Raw genomic sequence first — 23,670 nt, 5'->3', positions numbered from 1 at the left:
CGCTTCTATGTCCTTCCAAAATTATGCATGCTTGCTTGAAGCAAAGAAATTAAATTTCAAAAAAAAAAAGAAGAAGCAAAGAAATTAACAAGGAATTGATCTGTACAGAAATGGCCACTGACAACTGCAGTATTTTTTTTCTTCGAAAGAGAGAAAGAAACTAGAGTGGTTTCGCCGTCGCTTCCCGTCCATCGCCGGTCGCCGGTGCTGTTCGAGTCTGACCTGGCCAGCCATGCACATGGCGCGAGCAACGTTCCCAGCACGGGCGGCAAGGAGATCACTCTCCACCGAGACGAAATCGTCCCGTCACATCGATCGCATGGGTTCGTAGACCGGTTCAGCTGCTGCTACGCCGCCCGCCACAACGAGCAGAACGACACCGGCTGCCCCTTCCACCGCAGCGCCACTGCGCAGGCGCCTCCTGACGCCGCCGGCACTGACATCTCCCACCCGCCATCGTACTTCCTCAGAAGCGACTTGGCCGACTCCACAGCCTCGTCCCCGAACGCCACCTCCTCGAACCCGGCCGCTGCCATGCGTTCCCGCCACACCTCCTTCCCCTCGCCTGCCGCCTCTGCTGGGACGGACGTGCCAGCCTCGGCCTCCAGCAGCCGCCTCTCCTCCCCTTCCCTCCCCTTGAACGCTGCCGAAGTCGACTCCAGGAACCGCCACAGCAGCTCCAGCCTTGCCAAGAAATCGCCCGCCGCGGTGCCGTCTCCCCCGGCATCGAGCTCCGAGAGCACCACCAGCTCCGGGTTGAGGCGTCGGACCTTCTTTAGGATGTCTGTCCGCTCGTCAGCGGTTACATGGCCGAGCCGGAACTGGATGCAGACGACGAGCGCCTCGCCGGGGGTGGCGAAGCCATGCACGGACTCCAGGGAGGCTGCACGAGCGATGGCAAGCTGCAGGTTGATGGACTTGGCGTACCGGAGGAGGTGCGGCGAGAAGTCATACCCCTGAGGCGAAGCGCAGAAGGGCGCCGGCGGTGTGGCCGCGGGGCCCGCGACGGTGAGGCGGACGGAGGGCGGTGCGCGCCCACCGGGCAGGCGGGTCAGGGACTCCAGAAGCGTCGGCCATTGCACGCCGTGCGAGACGCCGAGGTCGACGACGTGGAGCAGCCGGGGCTCGGCGCAGCACGCCGAGGCCTGCGTGATGGCGGCGTTGGCCAGCACGTTGGGGAGCGCGAACCACGGGCTCACCTCGTGGAACTTGATGAGCGACGCGCGGAACAGCTGCGGCTCGGCGCCCGCGAACGCCGGCGTGGGGCACTCGCAGGGTGGCACCCGCACGGCTGCCGCGGTTTCCAGGCCAACGGCAGCAGGGAGCCTGCGGGCGAGCGCGCGAAGCCCGTGCGCGGCCAGGCGGTGGTTGGCGTCGCCCGAGAAGGAGGCGAGCTCGCCGAGAACGTAGAACATGTGCTGCACCCTTGACAGGTTGCCAGCCTCGACGGCGGCCGCGCACGGGTTCAGCAGCTGCTCGGCCCACCTCGTGTCCCGGTCTGATCCCGCTCCGCCGCCCTTGGCGCCGCCCTTTTTGCCGCCGCCGCTACCACAACCTTGCCTATCCTGCTCAGCGCGCCGTCGCTGGTTGCCGCTGCTCTGGCCAGACGCCTTGTGCGCCGGGGACTTGCGCTTCTTGGACGAAGGCTCCGACGGCAACGACACCGCCGGAGACGCAATGATTGGAGAGGCGTGCGTCAGGGGCGAACTGGTTGTCGCCAGTGGCGCCGGAGGCGAAAGCGTCTGCGCCACGACGCTGCCAATGTCATCTTGCTGCTCCGCCGCGGGAGTAGACCACCACTCATAGCTGCTGCCGATGTCGACATCGGCGGTGAGGAAGGAGATGGAGTCCTCGAGCCAGTCCAGGCCGTTGTTGCTCGTGGTGGCGGCGAGCTCCTGGTGCTCCTGCTCATGGCAGTTCATGGCCTTCATGCATGCAAGCTTGCAAGAAGAGATGTGCATGCACATGCGAATGCAGCAGCTTGTGGATTGACTTGGGGTTTGCTTCTTAATTAGGCCTTGTTGCTTTAATTTGTGGAGCTTAATCTGGGGTTTGATGAATTGATTGGAGGTTAAGGAGGAGCAGGAGCAGGGGATCAGTGGGTTTTGTTAATGCTTTGTGGGGTTATTTTAGGGTTCTACCCTCGTGGAACTGGCATATTCCCTGCATTTTTGGTTGCATACGGCTCCGTGCTATGCGCTCTAGCATATCTCTGGCACTTCTTTTTTTAATGATTATAATCTTAAGCTTTTAACTCCCTTCTGTCTTAAGAGATGTAAGCTTTTAACAGAGATATAACTCAATACAGATGTTGCATACAACCATGAGATTGTTTCGTGATTTTCATCTATTCAAGCATCACAGTTGTTTTCCGGATGCAGAGATTTCTGGGAAACATTCAAACTGCAATGCTTAAGCAGCTAATGATGCCATTGCTTGCCCCCATTGGATGGGAGCTGAAGAAGGGTGGCTGTCACAGCATTTTGGTTCAGAGATGAACAGTTTCGTTGGAAGGCGACAGGAACGACTGCTAGTTGTTAGTTGGTACGCCTATGCTACCTGTTCCTTGGATCCACACTAAATCTCAAATGATTGGGATCCAAATGACACCATCACAGGTGCATGTGGGCTGTTGTGGGGACAGCCATCACTGCACTTCAAATATCGCTAGATGCATACGTTGCTGCTGCCTTCAGCAATTCCCCTTTCTTTAGTTCATGATGACAGGTAGGCTGAGCTCACTTCTATCTATCAGAGGTCGACAGATGCTCGTCCGAAGAATGGCGACGCGTATTTGAGTTGTTTCTCACTGTACTCCTGTTGATTATTGATACGTCCAGACCCAGATTAAAAGAACAATGCACCTTTCAGAAGTGTGATTAGTAAGTTGAAAACTGCTTCTTTTTTCTGAACAATTATGCAAACACAAGAGGATTTGATATCTGCAAAATTGCATCTCTTCCAGTTGTTATGCAAATGCGAGTCTGCGCATTTGAAGGTTTCATACAGGAAAGGCCATAGCTGGACAGTTTCAGTGTTTCCAAAAGGTACCAGGTCGATTGATTCTTGTCAGGAAAACAAATATATCAGCGAGCTGGACAAAAATTTGCATTCTTCCACACAGCTCCATCCACTGCTACTTATTGAAGTGTGAAACTGTGCAGATGGTGATGGTAAAATTGTCATTAGAGATGCACACAAGCAGTACTGCAGTACTATTTAGACGGCACTATGTCTTTTTTATCGCTCCGTCCTACACATATCTTACTCCAACCAATCTTTCCTGTGTTTTTAACGCACTGGATGCTATACTGTAAGACAGCAATTTCTTTGTTGTATTTTGATGGGCACAATGTGATACTTATTAATATAAAGCCCACAATTTATCCGTAGGCATAAGTCCAATTCCCTTCTTATCACCAGCTCAAATTTCCTCACTGAGCCTCCTTTTTCAGGGAGAAAAACCTTATTGAGGTTATCTAGTTCAAGTTCTTAACAAACAGCATACTGGTGCCATTTCCAAAAGTTTTGTCCAGTGACTAGTGACCAGTCAGTAAAATATACGTAAATTTGTAAGTTTTGATGGTGATAATAGTTAATGATCATTGAGATCACTGTGCTGAAACAAGTTGTTAAATCTTTTTGCAGCTTTCGGTGGGGGCGGGGGGGTTGTTGACCTATCAGTACTCTTTTCCTTGTGATGTGATCAATAAGCCACTCCAATTGACCTGTTTTATTTCAAGTGGCTTCGTTGATTCTTTCATTTTATGATTTGCAGAAGGTTGCATAAATCTAATTCAGATTCTGACAACTGTATGTAATCTTAGCACATTCGGCATAACTTCTTTTTTCAAACTACTTGTCTGTTCTTATTGTGCAATCCCCAAAGTAGCGAACACTTGCTCCTTGCAGTTGAAAAGAGCCAAGTGACAGAGATATCTTCTCCAGAGTCTTGGTCATTTCAGTAACATCCTAAACTATGCAGCTTCAGGCAGGTTACTTGTCAAATCTTTCAGTGTGAAAGGCTTGCCTTAACTTACACTGCACTTTACGTACGTTAATCTGATTTTATCGTCTCCTTTTCAAAGCTTTTGGCTACCTCTCCATGTTCAGACTTCAGACTGAACTGAGCCTTCGTGCTGTCCAAATGCAATGGGAAAAAATGGAGCTGTAGTAAGAACACAAGCCACCAAAGATTCGACGAATTTAGACGCAATATGCCACCACTATTAAACAAAACTCGTCCTTGTCCATATCTTAAGCAGTAAGACAACATCCCACAACTAAATTAGACCAGTGACAGTTACTACTTTGCATTTTTCTTCCACACCGCGTAATCATCCATCTCATTGGAGCTCCACTTGATATCCAGGACCACATCTATGAGTTATGAAAACCATACAAAACAAATCTCATATTCTAGTGCTCATGTTGCGTTGAGCGAATGCGATGTTGGCATACAAGACATCAGCTCAGTGAAAGCAACAAGCTAAATTATTAAAGATTCTCGCGGTGACGTAGCGGAGCAGGAATATACCCAATCAAATCCCTTGTGCCTTCATATTAAAAATGCAATTTGGTCTAAGAGGAGCGATCTTATAATTTGACGTTGGCGATGCGGATGTGAGCATTGTTTATCGGGTGTACTCAAGTATCTGAAAGAGGAAAGAGATGGTACTTTCCCTCATCACTTGGTCGATTTAGTTTTGTCACTTGTGGTCACATGTAGTTAGTTTAAGGCAAGTGTAGTACAGCATTGTAGCAAGTACACACAGAGAGAGAGAGAGAGAGAGAGAGAGAGAGAGAGAGACTGGAACACAAGAAGCTTGTAGCGATGAAACGGAACAGAATCACACGCTTGTAAGGTAGACTGCTAAGCTAATAATGCAATACTTTTTAATTACATAAAATTATAAGACTATAAGTATTATGTCATTTGTAACATAAAACTACAAGTATTGTACACTAATTTCATACAAAACATGATTTTAATTGAATTCACTTAAAAAGTGGTCTCATATTTCTCCAAAAAAAAATTATGTGTTCTATAATTTATGTGCAACCCATTTTAATTAGATTCACTAAAAAGACTATATATAATTTAAACTAAATTTCTCCAAAAAGGCTACTTTTATAACTCGGCATCAAATAAAATCCCAAAAATTTGGAAAAAAATTATTAATATTCTTCTAATATTATGGAATAATTTATAAAATTATTTTCAGCGCTAGGTTATATACTTACAAATGAACTCACTTTTTCACTATATAACCTAAGGCTGGAAATAATTTTAGAAATTAGTTCATCATATAAAAAGAATATTACTGAATTTTCTCATATTTTTAGGATTTTATTTGAGGTCATAACAATTGTTAGGTGTTATAAAAGTAGTCTTTTTGGAGAATTTTTGTTTAAATTCTACACAGGTTTTTTGGGTGAATACAATTAAAATAGGTTGCACATGGATTATTAAACATGTACAAAAAGTTTTAGGATTTTTGGAGAAACATAAAATTATTTTTTGGGTGAATCTAAAATTAGGTTTTGTGTGAAATTAGTGCACAATACTTGTAGTTTTGTGTTACTATACATAATAATTGTAGTTTTGTGTTATAAATGGCACAATACTTATAGTTTTATACAATTTACGCTTAAGTTTATCTATTTTTATGATATTTCTTGGAACAATTTAGCATGAGCAGTGACAGCAACTTATACTGAACGAAGTAAGGAGCTTATAAGTAGCTATAGTTAGAAAACACATATTTTTTATAATGAAAACTTTATTGACTCCCATCATTATATCAAAGCAATACAACAGAAAAAGAGTATACTTCCGATCTCTACATAGCTAAGATGCACACAGTCCAAAGAAAAGAAAAAAGCAAAGAAAACCAAGAAAACAAGAAACGTTCTTTGACTAGAGGGAAAAAGAAACAAAGTAGCTAAGGTGGGAGGTTCATAATCCAAAGTCTAGAACCCCATCCATGCCGGGTAAATAGCTTTGTGACTGTATGCTCCAATCGCATACACACCGCTACTATACCATCCCTCGAGATCCCAGCTGTTGGAACACCGACCAAGTACGAAACCAATACGACCATGTACATATAATCTACAAAGGAGATGAAAATTTTCTCTTATCAAAGACAATATCATTTCTGCATAGCTATAACGACTAACAAAGAGCCGTTGCTCCAACTAGTACATAGGCTTTTGTTTGTTTACAAAGGCCTTGAAGCCAGTTTTCCCATCATATGAGATACACTATGGGATGGGTAAATGTTTGAAGCCACCAAGATGATGAACTATGTGAAACGGGCAAACATGCAATTAAAGAAGAGGTATTTAATCATCTCATTTTGGTGACAAAAGACACACTTCTAACTGCCTTGCTATTTTCTCTTTATTAAATTATCTTTATTTAGAAGCACTCCTTGATGGAGGTACTAAAAGAATATTTTGACTTTGGTAGGCAGCTTTAGTTTTCATAGCTGTTTATATATATTTGGAGTGTCAATGTGCTTTAGGGCACGGTATAAAGAATTTACCATTTTGGTTCAAAGTTCAGTTAAATTCATCCCGCTCTTGTGATAGGTTGATGTTCTGGAGCATTGACACGAGGTTGGTCCAATCTATCAACTTTGAGCTAATAAGGTTCCGCCAAAAAGAAATATTCGGCAGGGATAACTGCAGCACATGAGCTACGGTGTTATGTTTGTGACACACTATATTATATAGAACATTATATTGCCTCTTGAAATTAGACGTGTTTTTCTCCCTCTTTTCAGTGCATACACATCAGCTTGCAAAGACCATCGATGCCAGTTGCTTTCTTGATCAGAAACATCCATTGACATCAAAAGGTTAGCTAGGGTCGGCGGCTCGTGAAATTGACAGAAATCATAACCCATGAAGGCCGATGACACACTCATGAAGAAGGTTAGACTAACTCTGAACGGGTGAAATCAAAAGTTCAATTGTTCTAACGAGGAGCAAGCTATCATGATTCGCAGGTAACTTTGGAGGAGTAGAGCAAACGTTTCAGTGCTTCTTGCACTGCTCTTGGTAAACAATACATAAGCTAGCCTTTTTCATGTCTTATCCAGGATATTATCAACCCCTTATCCATGCCTGCTTTAAGCCAATACCTGCAGCTTTGGAGCCAACTCGAGTCCATCACCCTGAGCGCTTTGGAGTCAACTTGAGTCCATCACCCTAAGCAACGAGGAAGACAGTGTTGTTTGGAAGTGGTCTTCTTCCGGCCAATACTCTGCCAGCTCGGCGCACCTCATGTTCAATGGTTGCATCCGTTTTGAGGGTGCTACGATATTATGGAGATCTTGCGCACCTGTAAAGGTCAAATTCTTTGGCTGGCTTGCACTTCATGGTAGACTTTGGACAACGGCACATAGGCGACGGCATGGCCTCCAAACCGATAATGCCTACGCACATTGTTCCCAACTGCTAGAGACCACAAATCACTTTTTGTTACACTACTGTTTGGCTAGGGAAATTTAGTGGCGGGTGTTAGGAGTCCTTACTTCTTATGCAGACATTTCAATACTTGATTGGTGGTCACATACTCAGGGGCGGGTGGCCACAAACTTCCAGAGAGGACTAGGCTCCTTAACCCTCTTGATTTGTTGGAGGTTTTGGCTCTTGCGTAACTAAAAAATTAAATTGAAATATGTCTTAGTTTACTTGTGATGAGTTATTGATATTGATATTTGTTTGGTTTGATGATCTTCGATTTTGCATGAGATTTGATGTGATTTGAATTGATTTGGGATTTCATTTGAGCATATTGATTATGGACTAACTAAAATTGGAGTTAGAGATATGTGTTTGTTTGTGTCATAGTGTGCAAGTAATGGATGCAACTTGGCGGTCAGCGGCAAGATGATCGGGGTCAAGTGGAGTACTTGGTGCCGGACGATCAAGAAGGCCGGGTGAAGTCAAGGGTAATCCTAGTTGAACATGTGGAGGTCAAGCAAAGCATGGAAGACGGATAGAGACATCATGTTGACAAAGTCAAGAGAAGGGGATGTCGGAGCAAGTGACAAGGCAGCCCGAGGGATCGAGAGCGGAGAGACTTGCTGGTGGTCAAGATCATAAGACGGAGTACACACGTCAATATCAGAGCTCTTGCTTAAGGTGTAAGCAAGTGGGGAGTTACGCTTTGGGAGGCGTGATAGGGTTTCGCAGTTTGGTCTCAAAACCGTGGGAGGACTGAGGGCGTACGTGACACCATCACAAAGCTTGCGTCAAGGCTAAGTTAAATCGTGAAGGCGCCACGTCCTTCCGATGAATCAAGAAGAAAATGGACCAAAATACTTTCGATGATAGGTATGAGTGTACTATAAGAGAGGGATATTTTTGAAAAAACCTAAAATTTAGAGGTCAAATTTTCTAGGCTTATAAATAGAGAGGTATGGCTATGAAAGGAGAGGAACCAACCATTTTGAGCTCCTTGCGTCATCCATATGAGAGCCTTGTGCTAGGGTTTTAGAGGAAAGGAAGATGAGTGCTTAGCCTATATATTATGTAAGAGTTTTGTGAGAAAAAATCTTTATAATCTACCTAAAATAGGGCAATTTCTGCTACAATAAAATTTATTTTTCTTCACGTTATTTTGCTCACCTCCTTCTAGTATCTCTTTATTGGTTCCTTGCAAGTTTTTCAGTTTTCGGATTTGATTTTCGTTTTGATTTTTGGGCTGAAATTTCAGCACCTGGTGATGTCATTCTTCTTATTGCTAGAGGCATAAAATTCATACATATACGCTTATGTGATGAGGTCTTGAATTCTCTTACCTTTAGACAATCAACTTGGAGAGTTTCATTATTCGGTGTTCATCTTTTTTTTTTTATTTCTTTGCAAGTTGTGATCTTTCGAGTGCTAAGACACATGATTGATCTTAAATGAACATATGGTTTATACTATTTATGAAGTCGTGTTGTCTCGATTTTATCTTGTTAAAACTTATCTTTATTTTTACTTTCGCTTTAGTTTTGAGGTGCGTTGGGTGATCTAAATAGAAGAAGATTATCGATTTTGCAAGAAATTTATTGAGGCGTCTATTCAACCCCCTTCTAATCGCCAATCTCATTCCTGCAGGAACGATGTGATCTTGAACAACCGCCGTATCTCTTCGGATTCCTTCGTGGCGTTGATCTCAGACGACGTTGATAGTTGGTGCGGCACCGGGACTAAGCACCTTGCCATACTTTTTGTTTGAAACGATAGCGAGAGCATACTCGTACAGCCGTTGCGTGTGTTTGGTTCCATAATCTGATCACCTACAATTTCATTTTCCGTTTTAGTTGTCATTTACCTTGTAATCTCCTCTCCCAGTTCCCATCTACAGGCTAAGACCTGTTAAGGTTGTTGTGCAATCTCATTTTTTCCTCGTCTTAATACAAAGATACACAACTCTTCTACGTATTTAGAAAAAGGTTAGCCCTTTTCTGAACCAACTCTTGTGATGCTGCATATAGTCAGTACTGATACCGATGCACGGCCATAAACATCGAGACATGTCATTGTCGTTAAGGCATCTTACCATGCCATTGTCTTAAACAAAAGAGGCTAGCTTGGAATTCATAGCTTAATCATACTTGCATCACGTACTGCATAAGCAATCAAGCTTGGCCAGCGGAATGGAAACTGGAAACAAGTTGCCCGTTGCCTCTCTAGCTGCTTGTGATTTACAGATCTGGCCTCCTTTTGTTCTATATTTAACTTTTCTGTCTAATTCGTGGGGCATCCATGTTGTAGAGCACAAGGTTACTGTGGTTGAGAATTCAAGCCCCCGTTCTGTTTTTTTCTTTATGTTTTTGTTCGAATAATCAGGCAAAAAAGGGCGAGTTGAGTAGGCTCACATAGATCGAAGAAGTCTTTGTATGGCCTCAAGCAAGAAGAGGCTACATATACACATGTTTCACATGGGCTCTTGGGCCCTTACACACACAGCTTAACAACCTCAAAATTGAGCCGTAGACACTTGGGCACTCAGGGTAACTTAGAATGGTACAAATTGCTACAAATAAACAGTGGGAGGTAAGAAGCAGGCAAATGGTACGCACATCACACTATGGCAGTAATGACCCGTGAAAATGAGTGTTTCTCAGGAGAGGTATTGAATTTGGAAAGAGTCTCTCCAAGAGTATGAAACTGGATAAGAACCATAATGCTAGAGCTGATATGGTTCGGAAAAAAGCGACATGGAAGGACTTCTATTAAAGGCTCCACAGAACCATACCAACCGATTATGCAACAGGCCGCTGTAACACGAGAGAAAGGTAAGCACTGGAGACTCAAGAAGCCCATGGCCCACAGAAATTTCCATGGAACATATGAAGAAGAGAGCTACAGGCCAGGTTCATTGACTGCTATAGGCCCAACCAGCTACTGATGTGATGGCAATGGCATGGCCTATCAAACGTTCTTGCTAAACCGAGCAATGTTTGGCTTGCATCTCAAATACAAGAAGAATGTGGCTTGCAAATGGATTTTACATTTGTTTTATCCACCTCCGAACTGTTGCCTGGCAAAGCAAAACTCAGCTGTATACTCATTACTCTATAGCCTCTGTGGAGCAGACAGTGCGCATAGATACATACGTGAGTACATCAAGAAGTAGCAGCAAATGTTGCAGCACAGAAAGGTCATGCAAGAATGTACAGTATACATAGCAGCAGCAGCAGCAGCTGAAGCTGAAGCAAAACCAGAGACAACCTGTGACCATGACAGTCTGAAAGCTTATTTACTCTTGACGGTGATCTCTACTTATCTAGCAGCAGCAGTACACCTCCAAAATGCACAGGTAGCTCCTACTTCTCGTTGCAGGACAGGTGCTCAAAAGCGCCCTTGATCGCTGCAATGGCCACCAGGTACTTGCTCCTGCGCTCCAGGTACCTCCCCTCCCGCGCCAATCGCTGCATGGTGTCGTCCTGCTGGAGCAGCGCCTGCTGCTCCGAACGATCATTGACGAAGGACCTCGCAACGAGGAAGGAGAACGAAACAGGAGAGTTCGCCCTGGAGATTGGCTCAGCCTGATGGCCTCCCCTTGGTTTCTGGTTCAGTTTGTCTGAAAGCATGGCCACATTCTTCAGGTGCTGTTGCACCTGCTGCATCAGGTTCCCCAGATCATCTTTGGGCTCAAAGCTGGGCTGGTCATCCAGTACCTGAATTCTTGCAACCACATAGGGCTTTGTCCTGACAATCTCGATGATCCGGAAGCGGTCTTCACCTACGCAGGTGAGGAAGAACCGGTCGTCGATGAGCCTCTCGCATTCGATGACATGGACGATGCACCCGACATCTGCCATCCTGCCGTTTTTGCCTGAGTAGACGACCCCAAACTTGAGGCCTTCCTGAAGAAGGGTCTGCATCATGATACGGTATCTGAACTCGAATGCCTGCAGCTGAAGCGTCGCTCCTGGGAAGACCACTGATGGGTACACGACAATGGGGATTTCAGTAATCTGGTCTCTCTGAGGCTGAACAACCTCATCCATGCAACCGTGCAGATTGGCTCTGCATTTCAGGACTGATGCACTACCCTTTTGGTGCTTCTTTGCGGCGATTCTTGCGTCGAGTCTCTGCGGGAGATTTGGCTGGTACCAAGGCGATGATGCAATGAAACTGTAGGTGCTTGGCCTCGCTAAATTAGATGAAACTTGCAGAGTCTTGAGGGCCATATGTATATAAGGGCTTCCCTTCTGGTGTGATCAGTGCTGTTTACAGGAAAGAAGAGATGCATATTCAGCAACTTGTGACAGTAATAGGATTACTCTTCGTATATAACAACAGTACAAATCTCTGATTAGTAGGCAACTATGACACATCAGTAATTAATTGAAGTTTTGAGTTCCTGAGATGAAACTCATGTAACAAATATAGCAATGCTACATTAACAGTTATTTAAAAAAAGCAATCCTGTGTCAATACTAAGAACCACAATTATGGGGTGCTTGCATTAGGAGTCAAAACCACTACAAAGTCCAGAACATGATGCCTTCCATACCACATGGAGTACACAAGTACCAATTCACTAACCATCTGATTCATGTTTTGCTTAACCATCTGACTCATGTTTCTGCTTATATCAACAGTTGAGAAAAAAAGTAAGAGAGAGAAAAGTTTCTGCTTATCATCCTATCTGCTGTACGTACTACCTAGAGTAGGATGCGAGTGAAACGGAGTGAAAATTACAGTTAGGTGGGGTTTGATGAAGACCTGCCCTTTGATCGATGACGACTGTGCACTAACTAGCATCAGCAGGATTAAGGCTGCTTATTCCCACGGCAGGCAGGGTTTCCGTTGATTAGGGGAAAATCTCCGGAAATCCCTGCGATGACTAGAAGATAAAGCTCCTTGTAAACCCTCGCTGCAAGAATCAGGACTCGGGAGAAGATGCGAGCCACTCCTCTGGGCGGGATCCGAGCAACTAACTGGTCACCACACCAATTTGGCGAGATTGGAGAAGTTTCTCCCCCTGAGGGCACCGCAGAGACACGACACGGGGGAACAGGGTGCAGCAACATAAAAAAGCACACTTCTTGAAAAGAAAGAAAGAAAGGAAGGATGGATGGAAGGATTACAGCGTGTAGGTAGGGTTCGAGAGTGGTGTTACCTTTGGTTTTGTTTCCCCAACGTTGGAGGTCCAGAGTCAGCAGGAGCGGCGGAGAGGGGAGTGACTGCGAGCAGAGGAAAAAAGTAAAGGGATAGGAGCAGAGGAAAGAAGTAGATATGGGAAGATAGATAAAGGCTGCCACTTATCTAGTACTAGTAACTGCGAGCCCAGCCTCCTGATGCACGGTCTCTGCCGGTGGTCCCCTCCTGTCCTGCTCGATTGAATCGAAGAGTTGTTGCCTAGCACCCGGCACTGCTCTCATGCCGCACAGATCATGCTATCAAAGTCATTGTCAGGATTCATAGTGCTCGATCTCATATACTATTATATTATTATAGTAGTATCTAATCCTCCTAACAAGATACTCTAGACAACAATCGAAGAAAGAGAGAGAAAGGAGCAGACAAAGAAAAGCGAGGCGAAACCGGGTGCCGCCGCTCTCTGGTGGCCACCTTGTTTCACTTTCTTCTTCCCATGTGGATAAGGAGGACGGCGACTGAATAAGAAAGGAAATAAAGATATCTAAATAGATCGTGTTTATTGGATTGGTTCGAGATATGATATTATAGGTATAGTCTACAGATGGTATGATCTAGGTTAAGATGAGCCGAGCTAGCATGACATAAGGCTATAGATTGTGCTGGCTGAGTGTGTGACACGGTGTGCTGATCGGCACGGGCACAGCCTAGTCTGAGCTGGTATGGATATGGTACGGGCAGACACGATCTAGATCGATACGTCTGAGTTTGGCTATTTTTTATTTTCTATATATTTTTTAATTTTATAGCTATTTTTATTTATTTTCTATATTTTATCTTATTTTTATCTATTTTTTATATAATTTTTAATTCTATAGCTATTTTTTATTTTTTGGCCAATTAGGCTGACGGGCCCATCCGTGGCACCGTGCCCGTCGTGTTTGTCGTGTCCGCTGAGCCGATCATGCCGCTAGGTCGTAATCGTGCCTAGCCTAACCCCGCATGACACGGTGGCCGACGGGGCCATGCCGTGGGCTGAGGGGAGGCATGCTGGCTAACACAGTATGACCTGTTATAGTAGCTGGGCCATTTGAGTCGTGTTAAAACGGGCCCGTGTCGGGTCGGCCCGATAGTCCCATTTGGTCATCTCTGAAAGAAAACATTGTTGGATCCTTAGAAACAAGTAGAAATGTGTCTTGGTTTGTATGTGATGAGTGATTAATAAAGTGTTGATTTGGTTAGATGATTTTAAGATCACATAAGCTTGTTTATGTTTGAAACTAATCAAATTTAGAGTTAAACTTGTCTATTTGAGTCTAAGAAAAGTGTGCTCATTGGACAATCCGGTGTGAGACAAATTATTCTCACTGGATAGTCTGGTGCTCTGTGGAAGGATACAACAGAGCATTTAACAGAGGTACAAGTTTTTGGTGCTAGAGCTGACCTACTCACCGGAAGATTCGGTGTTGAGAGGTTTTGAACATTGGACCCTTTAACAGAGATGCTGCAAAATGGTATGACTGGCGCTATCCTCACCGGAAGGTCCGGTGATGGGCATGACTGAACATTGGAGAAACAGCAAAGCATTTTTTCAGAGGGACTCTAGAGCCAGAGGGAGTGTATGCACCGAATGGTCCGGTGCTTGTACTGGTGTGAGCGTCAGACCATCCGATGTTCACATTTTTTGTGCGACTTGGTCTTTATGTAGGGACTTTGATTTGGACTAGCGTGTGATGAGTTCACATGGTGTTGGGAGATACATATTTACTTGTCTTATTATGTGCATGTATATTTGCTTGTCTCATTATGTGCAGGTGATTAATACAACTTAGTGGTCGATGGTGGGTGATCAGGTCTAAGTGGGTGCTAGGTGTTGGACGATCAATGAGGCCGAACGGAATCAAAGGTGATCCTAACTGTACACGTGGAGGTCAAGTAAAGCATGAAACGGAGGGCGAAGACGGTGTATTGATAAAGTCAAGTGAAAGCGATGCCGGTGCAAGTGACAAGGCAGCTCGAGGGATCGAAAGTGGGAGAGACGTGCCAATGATCAGGATTGCAAGACGGAGTACATGTGTTGACATCAGAGCACTTGCTTAAGGTGTAAGCAAGTGATGAGTCACGCTTTGAGAAGCGTACAGAGAGTTTCATGGTTGGGTCTCAAAACCCTAGGAAGACTGGAGGAGTATGTGGCACCATCACAAAGCTTGCGTCGAGGCGAAGCTAAGTCGTGAAGGCGTTGCGGTCATTTGATGGACGGAGTAAGAAATAGACTAAAATGACATTGGTTGTAGATACGAATGTACTACAAGATAGGGATTTTTGGTAACAAGCTAGGAAACTTAGATGTCAAATTTTTTAAACCTATAAAATAGAGGGGTAGGGCTATAGGAGAGGATGAACTAACCACTTGAGCCTATTGTACCACCCATTTGAGAGCCTATTGCTAGGATTTTAGAGAAGAGGAAGATGAATGCTTAACCTATGTAATATATGAGAGTTTTTGAGAGAAAAATAATTGTAATCCACATAAAATAGGGCTGACCTCTTTGAGTAATGAACTATACATTTTTGCATACGCTTGAATTCCCCTCCCTCTAGTCTCTCTCTGTTGGTTCCCTTGCAAGTTTGCAAGTTTTCCTTTTTCGGTTGTAATTTTCTTATTGATTTTTATTTTTGCCTTTGAGCTACGATTTTCAACCTTGGAAAGTTGTTCTTCTTATTGTGAGAGGCATAAATGTTTATATACTCATATATTTGAGAGGGTCTTGAATCCCTTTGTCTCTAAACCATTAACTTGGGAAGTTGCTTGTTTAGGTGACTGTCTTTTTGCTTTTTTTTTCAAGTTTGAAGCTTTTTTACTCAAAAATGCATGGAATGATCTTGAATAGAGCCTATGATTCATATTCTGTCATGAAGTCATGTTTCCTTAGAACTTTGTTTCTCGCTTTGTCTTTATAAACTTTATGCTTTCGTTTGTGCATTTTTTAGGAGCATTAGGTGAATAAAGAGTAGGCCATCTATTTTGCAAGAAATTTGTAAGGCACCTATTTGCTCTCTCTAGTCACTGTTCTCGGTCTTACAATTGGTATCTGTCGGTGTATCAGGAACCGGGGGTCCCTGAGTCCCGAGGCTAGGCCAGCCATCCACCACGTGTCACCATCCCGCGAGGTCCCTCCTGCGGGATGAGGAAAGTCTAAGTTCCGGGAGAAGGTGTTCGGGGCCACAGTCTCTGGTCCCCGAGCACCCCAGTTCCCCGATGACCCACAGAGTCTAAGTACTGGGAAGAAAGTGCTCGGGGAGGTGTCCGGTCACCCCTGAGCACCCTAGTCCCCCGATGATCAGAAGGGCTAAGTTCCGGGAGAGAGTGCTCGGGGACTGCGCGCAGCAGTCCCCGAGCGCACGGTTCCCCGAGGGCCAGTGCGAAAGTGCTCGGGAGAGAATGCTCGGGGCTGCACGTGGCAGCCCCCGGGCTCTCGGTTCCCCGAAGGCTCATACAGGGATAAGCATTCCCGGGAGAGAGTGCTCGGGGAGGTGAACAGTACACCCGAGCACCCGGTACCCCGAAGACAAAGATAGGCATTCCCGGGAGAGAGTGCTCGGGGAGGTGAACGGTACCCCCGAGCACTCGGTTCCCTGACGACCTAGAGAGGCCCCCAAGGGGCCCACCGATGAGGTGTCCGCCCGTCAGAGGTCCAAGGCCGCATTAAATGAGCGCGCGTGGCCTGACATATCCAACTGCTCCCGTCGCAGCGTCAGTTCCTGCCATGCTTTGGCAGAGGGGCGTGGGGCTATTAATTGCAGGGGTCCCGTCCCGTATCATCCAGTGTGTCTCGGGATAACATTGCCAGGATCAAGGCGTTCCGCCTGCCGCCCTGCCGTGGCAGAGGAACAAGACAGGGCGGGCACGCCGGGTGGCTCTGTGGCTGCCTGGTGGGCCCTCTCAACGGCACCCGTTGCCAGGGCGTCCATAGTGACAAGTGACCGGACGCGCGCCGCGTTTTTCCATCGCCCTAGTCACTTCACCCAGAGGAAATGATGACGCCTTTCTCAGTCGTGGTGTCTTGGAACTTGTGCCCCTTCCTTCCCGTTCGGGGTATGTCGCGGCCGGCGAGTGCATAAAAGAGTCGGCACACAAGAGAGAACAAAAGAGGGGGGCACGAGTTGACTCACGAAGAAGACGAACCCCACAACGAACCAAGCCAACAAACGGAGACATTGTGAGCAAGCCTGAGCAGAGCTCCAGCCGAAGAACAAGGAGCCTCAAGCTCTTAGTTAGACACAACATTCTTGTAACCAGATACATCCTCGAGGGATTTCCCTCAGGACAGTTATTGCATCCATACAGGAGTAGGGTATTACGCTCCCGTGCGGCCCGAACCTGTCAAAACTCCGGTGCATTCATTTCTCTTTGCACTAGGTCGATCATCCCCCACCACCGGCCGTTGCATTTACATCCACTTCCATTTATTTCTCCGACAAACTTATTCAGGATCATCCCCCCGACCGAATCTCTAAAAAGGGGTCTCTCGGGATCCCTGCGACAGGAGCTAATCCTCTGACAGTATCAGATTTGGTTTGATCACTCATTGACCTTAACCGGCTTTGTGATCTATAGGCGACATGGAGAGAAGTGGGAAGATTCCGTTATTTGATAGCCGTGATTTTTCATACTGGAAGGTATGCATGGAGGCTAATCTTCTAAGCCAAGGAAGTGCAATATGAGAAGTAGTTGATTCTAACCACGAGATCCCTGCTGCTCACATGACTTAGGTTCAAATTGAATAGTATGAGACTAACAAAAAGATCGGAAATATTTTGTTCACAAGGCTAAGTCGGAATGAGTTTGATAGGGTCCAACACCTTCATACTACCTTGGAGATCTGGACTACTCTAAGTATCTTTCATGAAGACACTAATCAGATTAAGACCAGATACCAAAACACATACAACAAAGAATACCAAATGTTTGTGAAAGGGCCCGATGAATATTTGGATACTATCTTTGCTCGTTTTGATGGAATTATGAGCAACCTTAGATCCAATGGTGTTTTGCCCTACTCTGACCATGAGAGGATGATCAAGTTTCTCTATGCTCTTGATCATAGCATATAGGAAGTGAACATCTTGAGCATTGAAGAGTCACCAAGTTATAATATGTTGACTTGTGATGAACTCTTCAGTAAGCTCAAGTCCATTGAGATATCCAAGGCGGCTTGGATAGGCCTCGAAAACCTCTGTCTCAGAACATGGCATTGGTTTTTGGACCTAGTGGTGGCAATCAGGCTAGAGCTGCCTTTTCTTGAGCTAACACTTCACCGAGTGGGTTTGCTTTGTCTTTCTTAGTCTCTATCACAAAGGATCAGGTGGATGCGCTTGATGATGAGGACCTTGCGTTGATTGTAAAGAAGTTCACCCACTTCTACAATAGCTGTCGAGACTGAAGGAGAGACGGTTCCTGTGCCTGCTTTGAGTGTGCTGATACCACCCACTTCAAGGCGGACTGCCCCAAGCTCAAGAAGAGGGAGGACCATAACCATGACACCGACAAGTTCAAGAAGCCATTATTCAAGAAGAACTATGACAAGATGGCCAAGAAGGCAGCTAAGATGGCTTCTAGGGTGTTTGTGGTGGTTCTGAGCGACATCGACATCTCTTTAAGTGAGGAGGAGAGCTCGGAGGAGGAGGAACCGCAAGTTAAGTGCAAGAAGAAGGCCAAGGACTTCATTAGCCTCCACCTCATTGTGGATGACAACGACGACTACATCGACCTCGAGCTTGATCCTTTCGAGGTATTGCTTTTCTACAACTAGCTTTTCATTCAAGTTGATACCTTGAATGATGCTCTTGTTAGCCAGGATCGATTATTTAAGAAAGTTGTGCGTGAGTTGAAGGATATTAGACCTAAGTGTGAGTCTGTGTCTACTGAACTTGCATTACTTAGGTCTAAACATGATATTGAGGAGTGTGATAGTTGTTTCATTGTCATGGCTGAACTTGCCGAGCTTTGAAATGTGCACACTCAAATCACCAGTCGGTTTGAGAATGTCGAGAAGAAGCTCCTTGAGGAGGAGTTTAGGTCTATTCTCTTAGGTGCTCGCAAGAATTATCCTTTGCTTGCAAAGGATGTTGAACTGAAAGACAAGAACCTTAAGAAGCTAGAATCTAGATTGGAGAGTGTTGGGTGTTTGAAGGATGTGCAACCGAATCGTTCCACCTGAATTATCTTTCAGGATAAGCTCAGCTGGGTTAGAGGGCAAATTCAAAAGCTTTTGACTAAAAATGGGTACCTCTTTTCTCTAGTGGAGAAGTGCTCAAAGGGCAAAGGAAAAATAAATTTGATCTTGGCTAAGACCAAGATGTGTGTTGCCAAGGCAGGTTTGGCTTTTGGCTTGGGTTTTGAGAGGGTGGCATATAATGAGGAGAGTAAGACTGTGTTCACCACACTTACTACCCTAAATGCTGAAAAGACCAAAATCAATATCATACCACCACCTATCAAGAAGAAATCCATACCACAACCCTTCAAAAAGAAACTCGCACCACAGGCTAAGAAAGCTCCACAACTTAAGGTGAGAGCTCCTATGAGAGAGCCCAATAGCCGAGCTCTTGAGAGATTTACCACTACACCTATTGTCAGCGGGAGGGTCACCTTGTTAGGTTTTTCTTTCGCCGTAGGAGAGATGAGAGGCGTGAGTGAGAGTGGAGTACCCGAGACATGTACCGTCCCTCTGTTGATGTACATGAGCCTTTTCCTTGCTCTTACCTACGAGTCTCTAGCACTTTTCACTCTCTTTCTAGAGGCATTACCCGGTGTGGATTTTGCCATGAATCATATGGTTTTGGTCCACATGTAAGAGGGTTGGAGTCCCAGCGCTTTGGTGGACCACATGTTCCTCATCATAGTACTTGTCCCCAGTGTGTTGGTGTTGAGTTGCATGCTTCTACTATTTTTGCTTCAAGGCGGATGACCCAGCATTGGATTCCCAGGAGGTTTTTTACTAACCCCAGTATTGAGTCATTCACCTTCTATTCTTCTTCTATGTAGATGGCAGGTAGAGGCCTGGAGAACAAGTGGCTCATTGACACCAGTTGTTCGTGCCACATGACTTGAGATTCATCATGGTTCTCTAGCCTCACCTCGGCAAAGCATCACAAGTACATCACTTTCAGAGATGATCGGAAAGGAAGAGTGAAGGCCGAAGGAACAATAAAGGTAAATGAGAGTTTTACCCTCAACGATGTGGTTTTGGTTGAGCATCTGTGATACAACTTGCTCTCTGTATCTTAGTTGCTAGATGAGGACTTGGAACTGCGCTTTAAGTGCGATACTTCTCGAGTTCTTGATTCTTATGGCGCTTTGATTTGCAAGATTTCTCCAGTTGGGTGAGTTTTTCGAGCCAATTTTTCTGAGGTTTCTGTTTCTTCTCGGTGTTTACTTGCTCAACTTTCTTCTAAGCTTTGAATGTGGCATATGAGATTAGGGCATATGAGCTTTGATTTGCTTACTCGTTTTAGTTTCCTAGGCTTGATCTGAGGATTACCCAAGCTCAAGATTGAGAAGAACCATGTTTGTGCTCCTTATCGGCATGGCAAGATGGTTGCCGCTCCTCACCCACTAGTCAATCTGGTGATGACTGAACGACCGGGAGGACTTCTCTGTATGGACACTGTTGGTCCTTGCCAGGTTCATTCGGCGGGTGGGAAGTGGTATGTACTTGTTATTGTTGACAATTACTCTCGCTACTCTTAGGTCTTCTTTCTTGTAAGCAAGGATGAAATGTTCTCACACTTTCGAAGCTTAGCTTTGAGATTGTTCAAAGAACTCTCAGGTGCTTTAAAAGCAATTCGTAGTGATAATGGCACTGAGTTCAAGAACTATCTTTTTGATACTTTCTGCTTTGAATATTGTATTGAGCATAAATTTTCTACTCCACGCGTTTCTTAGTAGAATAGCGTAGTTGAAAAAAAGAATAGAACTTTGGTGGAGATGGCTAGGACGATGCTCGATGAGCATAGGATTCATAGGAAGTTTGAGGTGAGGCTATTACCACAGCGTGCTACATCTCAAATAGGATTTTCTTGCGCTCGATCTTGAATTTAACTTCTTGTAAGTTGCACTTTGAGAGGAAACTGAAAGTTTCACATTTGAGAGTTATTGGTTGCCGATGCTTCATCCTAAAATATGGCAATCTTGACAAGTTCGAGTCGCGCTCTTCTGATGGCATTTTCTTGGGGTATTCTCTTTATAGTCATGTTTATAGGGTTTGCAATTTTGACACTAACACTATCGTGAAATCCTATGATGTGACTTTTGATGAATCAACCCCCTGTGTTAGTTCTGTCTTTGAGTGTGCAGGTGATCGGGAGATGGCGAGAGCATCTTTGTACATGGTAACCTTCCAGCTCTCGGTGATGACGAGGGTGATCCACTACTTCCCTTGGTCACACCTGCTTCAAAGTTTGCTCCTGCTTCTTTTACTCTAGCAGAGGGTCATGTAGCCTCTACATCTACTTTAGCTGCTCTCAAGCCTGCACTAGCTGTGTTCGAGGGGGAGGTTCTCTCACGTGTGAGGCCCTTTAACACATTCAGTGGTGACATCCCCCACACATGATGATCGGAGATCACGATGTGAGGGTAACTAGATCCAAGTCTGCTTCTCATGCTCCTTTTACTGATTCTGCATTCGTTATTTCTTTTGAGCCCCATGATATTGGACATGCTTTATCTGATTCAAATTGGATAAATGCCATGAATGAAGAGTTAGAAAACTTTGAGAGAAACTAAGTTTAGATCCTTGTAGAGCCACCTCCCAATGTTCACACCATAGGTACAAAATGGGTTTTTAAAAACAAATAAGGGGAGGATGGGTTCGTAGTGAGAAATAAGACTAGACTAGTGGCTCAGGATTTCACTCAAATAGAGGGGATAGACTTTGGAGAGACCTTTGCACCGGTAGCTAGGCTAGAAGCCATTAGGATCATTCTTGCTTTTCGGCATCCCAGGGTTTCAAGCTGTATGAAATGGGTGTCAAGAGTGCGTTCCTAAATGGTTTCATACATGAAGAGGTCTATGTCAAGTAATCCCCAGGCTTTGAGCATCCAAAATAACCTCATAAAGTTTACAAGCTTCAGAAAGCTTTGTATGGGCTTAAGCAAGCACCTAGGACTTGGTATGATAGGTTGAGATCTTTCTCGTTAGAGCATGTGTATGTCATGGGGTCGGTTGATAAAACTTTATTCACTCTCAGGCATGGCAAATATTTCCTACTTGTTCAGATTTATGTGGATGATATCATTATTGGTGACTCTTCTCATGCACTTGTGGCCAAGTTTGTAGAAACTATGAGCAGAGAGTTTGAGATGTCAAGATGGGCAAGCTCAACTTCTTCCTTGGACTTTAAATCAAGAAATGCATACATGGTACGTTCGTCCACCAGATGATGTACACCAAGGAGCTGTTGAAGAAGTTTGACATGAGCAACGGGAAGCCCTTGGCGACACCAATGGCTACCTTGACTGTGCTTGATCCGGATGAAGATAGCGAAGCGATGGACCAATGGGAGTTCAGGAGCATGATTGGCTCCCTTTTATACCTGACGGTGACAAGATTGGACATGCACTTCATTGTCTGCCTCTGTGCGCACTTCCAAGCTTCATCAAGGACCTCAAGCACACTCTCAAGTATGGACTCTGGTTTTATGCTTCCTCTTTGCTTTCTCTTCGAGGTTTTTCTGATGCGGATTTTGCTGGGTGTAGAATTGACAGGAAGAATACTTCTGGTACGTGTCATTTCTTGGGTACTTCTCTTATGTGTTGGTATTCTTGCAAGCAATCTAGCGTTGTGCCGTCTACTCCTGAAGCTAAATATATAGTTGCCGCTAGCTGTTGCTCACAAATTTTGTGGACGGTTGCTACCTTGAGGGACTTTGGGTTAGATTTAAGTAGTGTGCCACTTTTGTGTGACAACACCAGTGCTATAAGCTTAGCTAATAATCTAGTCCAACACTCCAGAACCAAATATATAGATATGAGATTTCACTTTCTGAGAGACCACAATGAAAAAGGGGGATATAGACTTGAAATACATTGATACCCAGCACTAGCTAGCTGACATCTTCATCGAGCTTCTAGATGCTACTAGATTTGCCTATTTGAAGGGAGAGCTTGGTATGTGCTATCCCTATAGCATTGTGTGAGGAGGGGGTTGCCTTTGTATATAATCTATCTTACTTTTGTTGTATTTGTATCGCATCGCATCATGTAAGATAATCACAGTTGTTGAGATTTGACTTATATGTCTTTAGCATTTTCGATTGTAAGACTTAAATTTGGACTAACTTGAGTAGTTGTTGGAGCAAGCTTTTAATATTAGACTCCTCTTGATACTTTGACATGAAATATTTTAAGCAAGCTAGCTTTTCTTAAGATAAAATTTGGCAATTTTATGAATCATGTAGACTATGAAATGCTACATTCTTGATCACTATGTTTGTAATTGCTTTGGCTTAGTCAATGCTTGTATTAAGACTAGTTTGATGAATATCTTGCTCTAGGCTTCTTGGTTCAAGTCATTAGATTGTAGAATATTTCACTATATTTTCTGTTTTTGTCAAATGTTTAGCTTATGATAGAACCTTGGGGGAACATGTGTTCCTTGTGTCGTAAAGACACTACTTGACTTGATCTTATAAAAACTAGATAACTTGTGAAATTTGAATAATCTTGTGAAATTAAGTTTCTTGAGCAAAAAAAGATCCAATACGGTTGTCTTGAAGCTTCGAGGTTTTAGTCGTACCCAGTCGTGCGACACTTCATTTGGAGAGGCAACTTGAGGATAAAAATAAAAGAAATGTGCCTAAAAGATCAATTTTGTTTTAATCCCTTGATGTAATCAAGTCTTTTCATATGTGAGTGTTTGCAAAGCTTACTATCGTGAATGCTTGCTTGCCTAGTTTGAGATTGAAGTTGACTAGTTCTTAATGCTTGTATTGCCTTGGCACAAGTGGATGCTTATATGGTGGTCGCTTTGAATATGATTTGGCTATGTGA

General features: G+C 44.5%; 2 protein-coding genes across 6 annotated transcripts; both read right to left on the bottom strand.

Moving 5' to 3' along the window:
• Positions 1-347: 347 nt before the first annotated feature.
• On the bottom strand, positions 348-1,922 carry LOC133914692 (protein NODULATION SIGNALING PATHWAY 1-like). The gene has a single exon (XM_062357744.1). It carries the CDS (start codon positions 1,920-1,922, stop codon positions 348-350), a length of 1,575 nt encoding a protein of 524 aa, XP_062213728.1.
• Positions 1,923-10,545: 8,623 nt separating this feature from the next.
• LOC133915957 (uncharacterized) lies at positions 10,546-12,784 on the bottom strand. Of its 5 annotated transcripts, none has more exons than XM_062359396.1 (3): positions 12,641-12,711; positions 12,244-12,502; positions 10,546-11,741 (listed from the first exon to the last, which is right to left on the bottom strand). In XM_062359396.1, exon 3 carries the CDS (start codon positions 11,703-11,705, stop codon positions 10,836-10,838), a length of 870 nt encoding a protein of 289 aa, XP_062215380.1. In that variant the 5' UTR covers positions 11,706-11,741; positions 12,244-12,502; positions 12,641-12,711; the 3' UTR covers positions 10,546-10,835. The 5 variants fall into 5 exon arrangements, with proteins under 5 accessions (XP_062215380.1, XP_062215382.1, XP_062215379.1 ...); XM_062359398.1 differs by having other exon boundaries at positions 12,244-12,364; positions 12,641-12,659; XM_062359395.1 differs by lacking the exon at positions 12,244-12,502 and having other exon boundaries at positions 12,641-12,784.
• Positions 12,785-23,670: the final 10,886 nt, after the last annotated feature.

The sequence above is a fragment of the Phragmites australis genome, chromosome 4 (genome assembly GCF_958298935.1).
Source record: "Phragmites australis chromosome 4, lpPhrAust1.1, whole genome shotgun sequence".
In the NCBI taxonomy this organism is placed as follows: domain Eukaryota; kingdom Viridiplantae; phylum Streptophyta; class Magnoliopsida; order Poales; family Poaceae; genus Phragmites; species Phragmites australis.
Note: the sequence above shows the minus strand (reverse complement) of the source record. Positions and strands in the feature narration are given on the sequence as shown.